This window comes from Pterocles gutturalis, unplaced genomic scaffold, assembly GCF_000699245.1.
Source record: "Pterocles gutturalis isolate BGI_N339 unplaced genomic scaffold, ASM69924v1 scaffold11488, whole genome shotgun sequence".
Lineage (NCBI taxonomy): Eukaryota > Metazoa > Chordata > Aves > Pterocliformes > Pteroclidae > Pterocles > Pterocles gutturalis.
In genome coordinates, this window is record NW_010118134.1 from 16,978 (window position 1) to 28,208 (window position 11,231).

The 11,231-nt window shown below is 42.2% G+C and overlaps 1 protein-coding gene across 1 annotated transcript in view; it reads right to left on the reverse strand.

Moving 5' to 3' along the window:
• The window catches only part of ALKBH3 (alkB, alkylation repair homolog 3 (E. coli)), a gene marked incomplete at its 5' end in the record, with an annotated part of 16,275 nt that extends 6,171 nt beyond the window's left edge, over positions 1–10,104 (reverse strand). Inside the window, 6 exons of the mRNA XM_010076084.1 lie at positions 2,019–2,228; positions 5,251–5,339; positions 6,556–6,659; positions 8,182–8,229; positions 9,189–9,223; positions 9,992–10,104. Coding sequence (XP_010074386.1) covers positions 2,019–2,228; positions 5,251–5,339; positions 6,556–6,659; positions 8,182–8,229; positions 9,189–9,223; positions 9,992–10,104 — 599 coding nt within the window. The remainder of the gene's footprint in view (positions 1–2,018; positions 2,229–5,250; positions 5,340–6,555; positions 6,660–8,181; positions 8,230–9,188; positions 9,224–9,991) is intronic.
• Positions 10,105–11,231: the final 1,127 nt, after the last annotated feature.

Below are 11,231 nucleotides of genomic sequence, written 5' to 3' on the forward strand. Positions count from 1 at the left end.
TAACTGGATGTACTGTGACTGGCAGATCACAAACCAGGGAGAGCCTGAATGCCTGTAATGGCTGCTGCTCTGAATCACTTTTCCCTAGACTACATTCCGCTTCCTGTAACTTGCCTTTGAACAAAGTAATGATCTAACTTCAAATATCTACAATCAGCTTTAACTTTCTCTTAATGAAAAAGAGAATGCTACATTACAATAGAGTATGAGAATTATTTCTTTGGTAGTACAGCCTGAAAGGCTGCAATTTCCATCAGAGCCTCTTGTAACTCCCACTTGGCAAAACATCTAGTGTCATAGGATGCTCTCAGAAAATTGCAGGCTTTGGGAGCATGCAAAGAGTACATAACGTGTGCCATATAATTATTAAGCATGAGTTCCCTTAGGCACAGGATGCCGTTAATAGCAACTTATTCAAAGAGCACCCTGCACTTGGGGATCATACCTTAAAAACAGGTACGTCACGCTTGCAAAAGGAATACACTTCGCAGGAAGACAGAGTCAGCTAGTGAGAAGTAACAGGTCAAAGGCACTGAAGAAAAAAAAAAAAAAGGAGTGCTAGAGGGATACATCTATAGAAAATCATTCATCTCAGGAAGAAAAGGGAAGAAATCGTGCAGTACCAATCAAAGAAGGCAGCCAATTATGAATGGCACAGACTGAATTTCCCCCCTTCCTCACAGTGGGTGTCTTTAGAGAAAAAAAAGACAAGACATCTTGCTGAAGAACTGGGTTTGATTTTTAAGAGGGAAACCGCAAAGTTTATACTGAAATCTAAGCGGCTTTGATGTTGATCCATTGAGGGGGAGCACATGCACTTCCAGAAATGAATCCAAGCACCAGTTACAGTTTCCCAGAGGAATGAACTTTCCAGCAGACACTGTCATCATCACAGCATCAACGACACTTACTCATGCTGTGCCCACGGATACAATGCTCTGGTTATGTGATCTCATGCTCGGGGACTAGGATTAAACTCACTTCAGACAACAAAGAATTCACAAATTAGAGAACTGGTGAAAAATACAAATTATTTATCTGTTTTCTGGTTCAAATTATGACCTTTGCGGTTCATGACTAGGAGACCCAATGTGACTCTTGATGGGCAGCCTTCAGTACGTCAGCATACAGTTTCCTAACAGGCTGATAATCATCACCTTTGCTTTCTGCATTACTTGTTCAGAACAAATGGCAACATAAGCAGAGAGCAAACCTTCTTCCCAAAGTTCTACTCATGCAGAAAAGACATGTGAAGCAGGATACCCTAAAATGAGGTCTGTATTCTCAACACAGGAGCGTGTGATTCCTTTACTTGGATAAATACAAATTGCAAAATTTAAGTTGGCTTGTAAGTAAAGCTTTCCCAAGCAGAGCATTTTAGCTAGAAAGAGTATTCAATACTGAATCACCCACTAATTCCTGAAAGGATGTTCCACACACGTCTCCTTACCAAAGTAAGGATCTCTGTTTAGTCTGTGAAGTATGATGTGATGGTTTGGTATTTTATGGAAGAGAAATGAGCTCCTTCCCTCTGTTCACTGTCCCTCAATCTGAACGCACACAAGTCAAAATGCAACATTATTAAGAGGATTTTTACTTACAAGTCAGAGCTACTCTTCATCCCACATGCACTATGCATTACACAATGTTTGCCTGAACTAAAGAAAATGCCGTCAACTCTTGGGTTCATTTACACAGTGAAAGTCTCCTTCCCCCATCACTGATTTCATTTTAAGTAACAGGAAAGGCCCTTATTTGGGCAGAAGAGTGCCCAGGTTGCAATTTCACTGCAACACTACACTGCTGCCCATTATTAGAGCAGTCCCACTTCGATCCTCAAGATGTCACGTTCCATCCAACAGATTTCTGGATCCCTATGCTTATTCCACACGACTTTGTGAGTTGTGCTTTCATTAACTACTGTTCAACACTTTTAGTAATTAAGTTCTCTAAACAGAGGGTAAATACTAAACATATTAGTAACTACAGGACACTCTCAGTGTGACACGAACACTCACAGGGGAGGGTTTCTTCCTCATCTCAAAGATCCGGGTAGCACCAAAGCTGAGCGAGGCAATGACAGGATTTGTTCCCAGGGATGGTTCATCGTCACTGTGCCAGTCTACGCTATCCTTCTCATTTCGGTAGAGGTTGCAGAGAAGAGAGTTGAAGGTGTAGCCGGTGAACTCTTCAATGCGCTCCTTCAGCACGGTCAGCAGAGGATGCCACTGTAAGCAGCACAGCAGGAGTGGGGTCAATACCATGAAAGCAGGCCAGCAGCAGGTAACATAAAACACATGGGGAAAACTACTAAGAAACAAAATATACTGCACTTTAATCACAATAAACTGGAAATCAAACAAACGCCTGCCAGCAATCCCGATGATATTTTTAGCAAAGCTGAGGAAAGGTGTTTCTGCAAAATATGCATGTTACCTATTGCTCAGCACTAAATCATCTCTTAAAACTATGAAGCCAGTCTGCTTTTCATACTACTGTAGCCAGCCACCCCAATTAACTGCAAGGTGAGAAAGTCGACAGAGTAAAATCTGCTTGAACTGACCCTGGATAAACATTGGGAGCTCTTCCCTAAGACAAAAAGTGCGCAACTCCTCCCACGCACACCTGGTTTTTTAACCTCCTGGCCAAGCTAGAAGAGTTTAACATGGAAGCCTTACAACATCCGAGTTACTAGGCCACTGCTGGTGGGGACACTGCATCCAGAAAGTCACAACTGGTGACTAAATGACACGCTCGCAATTGCCTGCAGCTGTTGACACAGAACAAGAGGCAACGGTTGGCCTGGCACCGTCACAGCGTGGCCCTCTGTCCCTGCTCCATGAGTATAGCTTGTTGAGCCCGACTCCTCAATCACCTCTTGGGGTTTTAACTTCGACATGGTAACTTTTCAGCGGTTTGCAAAACCAGTGTCACAGGCCCTGAATCTAAATCCTTCCCTGTGATGACATCTTGCTGAGCCCATAGCCCATGGCAGCCTTCCACATTCCACTACAACTCAGTCCAGTGAACCATTATTTAATGTTAGAAACTTACATCATGACTTTCATCTGTCAGAGTGCTTTTAAGTACTGCATAAGTATATATGTTAAAAAAAAAAAGGCCAAAGCAATGTAGGCCAGAATTTTTGCCCATTATATAAGCAGAAACACAGATCAAGGGAGGATAAAGAACTGATTCCAAACCTCCTAGTGCATCACTGGCAGAAGGAGGAACAGACAAAAAATTACCACTAGCCACCTCTATAATCGAGTCTGCACCACCTTCTTTCCATGCTTACCCATATTCGAACGGGTTTTTAACCTATTGGCTGCACTGCAGGAGCCCCAACATACCATCCTTCTCTATCAGGGGTATTTCCAGCTACATCACCCCCCTTCAATGACTAAGCAGCATGTGAATAATTGATTATACATAAACACAGCTTGCAGCTACAGGACAGGTAGGGAAATCAGTAATACCACCTAAAAAAAGCGATAGTTGTAATTGGGCTGCCTGACCGTGCAGTATGTGCAGGACATACAAAGCAATGACAGAAGAGTCCAACAAGAATTGCTGAAAACACTTTTCAGAGACCCACGAGGACTGGATTCCTTCAACTCCTATGGCAAAAGTGTTTATTACTAAGAACGTTACCTTACGGTGAATTTTACAATTCAGTGGAAACCCCACCGCAAACCTGCAGCAGCGGAAGTAATTTTGTTGAAACATTAATGTGTCACCAACTGTTCAGAACTGTTTAGAAAGGAACATTTTTCTAATACCAAAATTCATTTAGGCACGAGCACTTGCTGCAATCACACCCAGTCTCACCAAACAAAAAAGGAGGGCACCAAGCTAATTATTCCTACAGACCAAGCATTCAAGGCAAGTAATTGCTTTTTGGCAAAGTTGTGCACTAAATTACATTTTACTTGGGATATTTTTTTGTGATATAAACCCCATTCTACAGGTAAGGACTGTGCTCTTTACACCATCCACTGCTTCTCGTAGGCTGCAGGAACTCCCACCTACAAAGCCGAGTGAAATGTCAGAGCATTTGTGTGCGGTCTGCCCATATATCTGCCCATGGGCAGCTTCCAGCCAGTGGCAGGGCTGGCTCCCAGCTCTGCAAGCTTGGCAGTGCATCTCACTTTCACTGGAGTTCCTTTCTCTCAGTAAAAACAACGAATATTCAGGGATAAAAAACAGGATCAGCACGCGTGACTGATATAGGCCTTGTACCTCTCGAACGAGAAAAACAAGCCAGTGGCCCAATGAGTGCTAACTCTGAACTTCATGCAAACTGAACTGAAACAGTGAATTCAGGGTATATAGGCTCTATCCAACCTCCGCGCAGCGACGGCTGCCACAGCAGGCAATTCTGAACTGGATAGTATTTTTGAGACTACAAAATCTTCACAGCCCATCTTGTTAAATAACGCCTTTCCACTTTGCCCAAACTGAGCTTTGCTAGGAGGTACCTGCCCTTTAGCAGCAGTTCTGGGACCTGAGAGGCTTCTCTCTCTTGCTGTACAGCCTCCAACAGTCACAACTTACAGTTCAGGACACTGCAGCCTACTGCCATGGAAATTTCAAACAAAGCAATACCAAGAGATAGGCTGATGAGATAGCAGGCTGGAAGAGAGGGAGTGTAAACATGAACGAAACATCATCGAGTCACTCAGAAGGTTTTTAACCCTTCCAAAATAGCATGGGAAATTACATCCTACAATCTGGAGTTGCTGGGCAGGCAGGCTGCGTGTGTGAACGTCACACCATTCACATGGGAATCAACCATAAGCCTAAATTCTCATTTAAGCAGTACCGAAACCAAATGTTTCTGAAAGTAACTGTTTCAGTAATCGATATTACTGTATCTTTACAACAAAAAACTCAAGATGACTGCATACACTACAATCTCCCATATAATGATACATAGCATAAGTCACACAGAACAATTCAGAGTTCCATCCAAAGCTACAGCAACCCAAAAGCAGAACTTTAAACTCTGGAGTGATAATTTCCTTGCCAGCGCTGAGCAACTAAAGATGCTCCTCTCAGTCAATCCACTCATAACACCTGTTTTATGAAGTTGTCCACATTCCGCTAGAATCCGTTGCTGATCAACAAGTGAAATGCTGATAGACAGTCGAGGCAAAAATATAGGATAGAGGGAATTTCTGTCTCTCAATCTCTGCAAAGGATTTCTCTGTAGATAATAATAAAAGAAAACTGTAAACATATACGTACATTTGGGTTTGGCTGCATGGTTATCCTGGAGTACGTGTAAGGAAGTTCCCCATACCAGGAGGTAAGCCTTGGTTCCTCAAAAGATACTTCTAAAAAAAAGAAAAGCAGGAAGACTTTCTCAGCTGCCTTATCAAATAGGTTGGAAACAGAAAGATGATATAATTCTGCCACGAAACTTGATCAAAACGGGCCTGTCAACTCACCTGAAGTTAAAAAGCAGCCCCTTAAAATCCTCAGCTTACATAATGAACTCAAGTGAAGGAACAAGATTATTCAAAAGGAGGCCTGTCTCTGCAAGAGGAATTACCTGCTGAAATCTTGGAACCACACCAGTTCTCTCATCCCTATGCCAGACAGGGCAGGGACCGGACAAGGTAAAGATAGCAAAATGAAACTGAAATTTTATTTATAGCTCTGGCTTGTTTTATAGTCTCCTGGTTCCAGTGCCCAATACGCTGGCACATGTTGCAAGCTGTATCCCCTGGAAAGGATGAAGTGGAACGGACTGCAGCATCAATGGGGCATTCCAGAAGCAGAATGTAGCAAGGCTGGACAGGTAATCTTTTGTCAAATAGGTGTAATACAAACACCAAGTTCAAAGTACTTCCAACTTCTGCAAAGACTATCTCAGTAGCCATTTCTCATGCTTGACAGGCACCATTCTCCACTATACGGTACCTTTATTGCAAGCCAAGAAAGGCAGAAGTTGAAGATGTTTTCCAGCCCTGTCCAGGAATTACTCCGATACATTATCTTCCATCCGTTCCTGACTGAAAGAGACATTTTGCTAGAACACGCGCCCCTTAGTGAAAGAGTCCAGAATAGCAGTCTCCTCACTTCATACTGGAATTTATAAGCAAAGACAGGAGAAGAAACAGGCTCTGCTGGGATTTTAAGTGAGAGAGGCAAAAAAAAATATTCCTGGTGACAGAAACCTCAAAAAATATAGTTTTTGCAGCACCACTGGGAGACAGTATGAAGGGATGGAGTACAGACTTTACAATAAACAGAGTGGGAAAAAGAAAAAAAGAACTGGAGATGACAGAAGAGGCAGTAAAATTCAAAGATTTTTAAGATAAGCAATTTTACTTTGGAAAGATCTAATTTCACTTGCAATAGGAACATGGTGACAAGAGATTGAAAAAAAAAAAAGCAGCAGAACTCTTCAAATACGCATGGAAAATCTGGAAGGAAATGTGAAAGAGTGGTAATACGTAAAAAGAAAACCAATGATAGACAATGCATGGATCTTGGTATGGAAATGACCTGGGAATGACCTGAAAAGCTGGTCTGCACACTCCTTACCCTGTCTGATGTGAGTTCGCTGAGCCCAGGGTATGTCTTGAAGGAGCTGTTCAAACATCCAGTCTGCTTGTTCTGAGTCAATAAAGCCAGGAATCAAACGAATCCTAAGGAAGAAACAGAAAAAGAAAAGATGGAAGGAACAGACACTTCTATATATGGCTTGACAAAATGCTCTTAACTTCTAGGATTCCCCAAGGAGCTGAGAATGTCTGTAATGCACGAGACCGAAAGTCAAAGCCCAGTACCCTATTTCTGACCACAGCCAAAAGGAAAGAAGGCAGCAGGAGCTCCTGATGAGTCTTCCCCTCACCAAACATGTCTAATTGCTTTTTAAAACTTATAAAAACGCCTGACACAGACAATATCCTACGAGTCTCACAATCAGCCATATACCGTCTGAAAAATGGCATCCTTCTGGTTGTTATTAACTTCCCATCTAACAAACCAGAGAGCCCTGCTTATAGTACTACAACCAACGTAAGTAAATAGTTGGCCTTTATTCACCATCTGCATGCCACCCAGAATTCGACAGCCCTTTATCACTTCTGCTGTCCCGCACTCTCTTTTCCAAGCATGAGAACCCCAGAGTATCTAAACCTTCCTATTTTGACATTTTCATATGTACATTTTCTATTTTGACTGTACAAACAGCAGCATTCAACAATTCCAGACACTGTGGTGGGCTGCAGAGTAGGAATGCTGTTCACAAGAGTTTATTCTCACAAGTATTCAATGCTCCGAAGACATCAACAAGAATATATAATAAATGTACTAAAACAGATGCCAAATCCAATTATTAACTTCCCAGAAATGTATATATTCCAGCACCATATTATGAAAACAAACTCCACAAATGACAGAATAACCCAGCTGGCTGTGTATCTTTTCTCTTTCCAGCTGGTCAAAGCTTTTACTTTTCAAAATGGTATAAAAGTTTACTCGCAGCTTTAGAAGAAACCAAGATGAAAGCTTTGAAATAAATGCACAAAAAGTTACTATGTCCTTGGCATTTTTTCCACTATTAATAAAATCTATAAAATTCAGAAGAAAAGGATTAATACTGATGTTGCAGCTATGTCAGCAAGGTCAAATAAAACACATTTTAGTTAGCAGGTATCACAGAATAAGTAGGTTTTGTTTTAAAGTGTCCTGAAGCTGAAATAATTAAGGCAGAGGATGTAAAGTAAAACGGACAACCCTAAAGTTACCAAGTCTGCCTGGAGTTGAGTGCTTTTATTAGATTCATTTAAAACAAATCCAATTTACAGCTAAAAAGTTTTGGTAGCTCTTAACTATACAACACAGACATCACGCAGGAATACTGATCCAAATTTCAAGCAGCAACTTACTCTGGATAGCGAAACTAATGGACATAGCCCCTTCTCCTTATTCCAGACAAGAACACTAGATGCAATACGCACTAGGTGTTCAGAGGTTCAGTTTTCTTCTCTTCAGTGCTGCTCTGAACTCTGTAAGTCTCTGCTACGTGATACTCAAACTATTTCTGCTACACAGAAGATACCCAGGAAGGGCCATGTGCACCTGCTAGAGTCAAAACACTCTACAGAGAGCAGACTTCAGAAAGCTGAGAATCACCACGACGGCAAATAAGTTTAATCCACTCACCTAGAAATGCCAGTTGGTACTTTGCTGAGCTCATACACACCAGGCTTGCTGAGGATGTAGAAAGGAAAGAGCCATGAGACAGACAAACAACAAGAAATTATCTTACACTGAGGAGCATAGACTTACAATTGCTGTAAGACTGGACGAGGGAAAGTTTTCTTTAAAAAAGAAAACAGAATTTAAAAAGGGAAGCAGTTGCATTCTGGAGATAGTCAGAGGTCAGAGTAAGGCAGCAAGGGCTGCTGCAGAAGCAAAATGAGTTTGTGTGTACTTCTTGCCTCTCACTCCCATTTCACCAAAGGTGCAATACACCCTTTTAGGGCTCTAGAGAGAAGTAAACGAGGGATGTCAAGGGGATCTAAAGGAGACAACCACACAAGACTGCACCCTGACCACTGGGTGGTCATTTACAGGAACACTAAGAAAACTCTAACGAGATAACAAAACTGAAGTAATTTAATTTCCCAAATCTGCAACTTTACCGTACACCACCACACCTTGTCACACCTCATGTCAAAGTTATTCTAAGATCCCCATTTCAACACAAAGGGCATGTGATCTGTAAACACCTAGTTTCACCGTGACTCTTACAGGCAGCTACTTTTCTGAACCTTCAAAGGAAGTGCTGTTTGAGTTGCCGGACCAGCCACATTCCTGGATAACAGTAAGTGATTTCCAGCACAGTTTACACAGGGACTGTTCTAGGAAAATGCACATTGCTAACCAAAGGAGACATATTTGCAGTTCAGTCGATCCAGAATGTCCAATTTTTTGTTCCTTCTGGCTCATACAGCTACACCAAAGCTCTAAAAACTAGTTAACACAGACTTGGACTCTCCTGATTATAATTTCAGTTAAAAGGGCTGAAAGTCCACATTTTCTACTGAAATGTCTTCCAAAGGCACAGCAGTTTCAAGTGGAGAAGGAACATCTTTTTCAGCAGATTCCCACTAACCAACAAGCCAGAAAAACCGCACAGAGGACTGTTAAGCCAGCAGTATACTCACTCTATCACACCTGCCTCAGGAACTCTGCGCTCCACCTGAAAGGTAACAAGACAACACATGGTGAATATTAAACATTGAAGTACTTGGCATACTCTAGTCCAACAGAACTAATTACCATCTCTAGTCACTGTACACAGCTGCGTACTGGTACGTCAGTGAGAAAAACCTACCTCTGGACAATTGGTGAGCAGTAACAACCCACCCACTCTCTCCATGCCCCAGAAACTCTCCATCGCAGCTACCACTGCAGGCGGTTTTTAACAATCAACTGCCCCCTAAAGGACATTCGTTTCTAAATTATTTGGATTACTACAATACTTGCTGTTTATCAACTGCAACCAAAAAAAAATTCTTATCCTTACACTTGGAAGTAGAAATTTAGAGGAACCATAGGGGGGATGAACAAATCCCAGGCCCCAGACAATGAGCTAAACACAGGACAGACCAGACAGAGCAGGAGCTGACGCTTTAAAATTATCTGCAGAGCTTGAGATGGCTGTTTTTTGTTAAAACAAAAACAAACAGAGTAGTTTAATCCAGCCTGGTCCAGCCTAGATTATTATTCTGGTTGTCTCAGAGATTTAGGCTTCTCTTCTCTGAGCTCAGTAGAGAGGGACTGTAACTTTCTGTTTGCCATATATACACAACAGCTGCAAAGTCTGCTTGGGAAAAGCCCAGAGATCATCTCAGCTAAGTTTTTAATTTGTTTTTAAACGTGAGAGTATAATATCAAAGTCTGATATTTTTTATCATTTGAAGTTTAATAAAAGATGAGCTTCTGGTAGTTACCGTGCAATTTTTACCTCTGAAGGCTTTTCAAAGACAAATTGCTTTTGAGTGTGAGGCTGATCCTTCCTCATCCATGCTGGTCTGGCACCTGCAGGGGCAAGGTTGCTAGCCACAGGTGCCTTAGGTGCTAAAGCAAAGACAAAAAAAAAAAAAGGATCACATGAAATACAATTTCACCACACAAAAAATACAGTTTGGAAGAACTTACGGAATCATTCTTTGAAGTATTCTCCTCTCCTTGGCGAAGAATCTGAGGAACAGCCAAACCTACATTACATAAGAGTTAAAAATGCACAGAAACTGGAATTTTTAAATCTATATTTGCTATTCATAGACAAACAAAACTGCAAACAACCTTTTATCAGAAAGAATGACATCTAGAACCTTTCAATTCTACCACAAACGCCTATCACATGCCAGCAGAAATTTTCCCAAGCACAAATCAAAATAGCTGGCTAATTTTTTTCAGGATTAAAAAAAAATATCAGCTGGCCTAGGATGCTCAGTCTGCAGAGAAACAGGAGCTTTACTGGGTATTGTCATCAGGCAAGCGGAACATGGTGTTTTGACCACGTTCACACAACAAAACAGTCCCTGTAAGACTGGAAACCCCTGCACTGTTCCCCTGCCTCTGCACCCTTTGCTTTAAACGCCTGATACAAAGCAGTGACGCCGAGTCCATCCTTTTCCATGGCACTCTTTATTTTGCAACGTTTTCACTGGGAAAAGCCAAAAAAAGACATATAAGCTTTATGAATAAGAAGCGACTAATAGTTTTTATAGAAGTTAGCTCTACCAAATTCTATTCATCTATTCTATTCAATGATTCACCATTGCCCAAAGACGGGAACGACATGTTTCCTTAAGCATGGGCATTAGAAACCCACCTGTACACATGTGCAGCTGACCCTGCATTCTGTGTCCAAAACTGCTGCAACCGATCTGCCACGTATATAAAAATTTCACTTAAAAACTGGCTTCCAACACCTGAGCTGCAGTTACCCAGGAAAACCAGACCACTGCTCAAGGCCTCACGCTCTGCACCTCACAGCCCGGCCAGAAAAAGCAGCCAGGACACCCTGGGTCCCCACAGTCCCACCACCGCTGCGGCTGTTCTGAGACCCCCACCTCACACCCCCCCACTCTGCGGGGCATGTTCCGCGAAGGAACCGGCGCAAACTTCCCACCGTGCTTCTCGAGGCTTCCCAAGCGCTGCCGGCTGCTCTTATCACAGACTCACAGCACGGTTTGGGC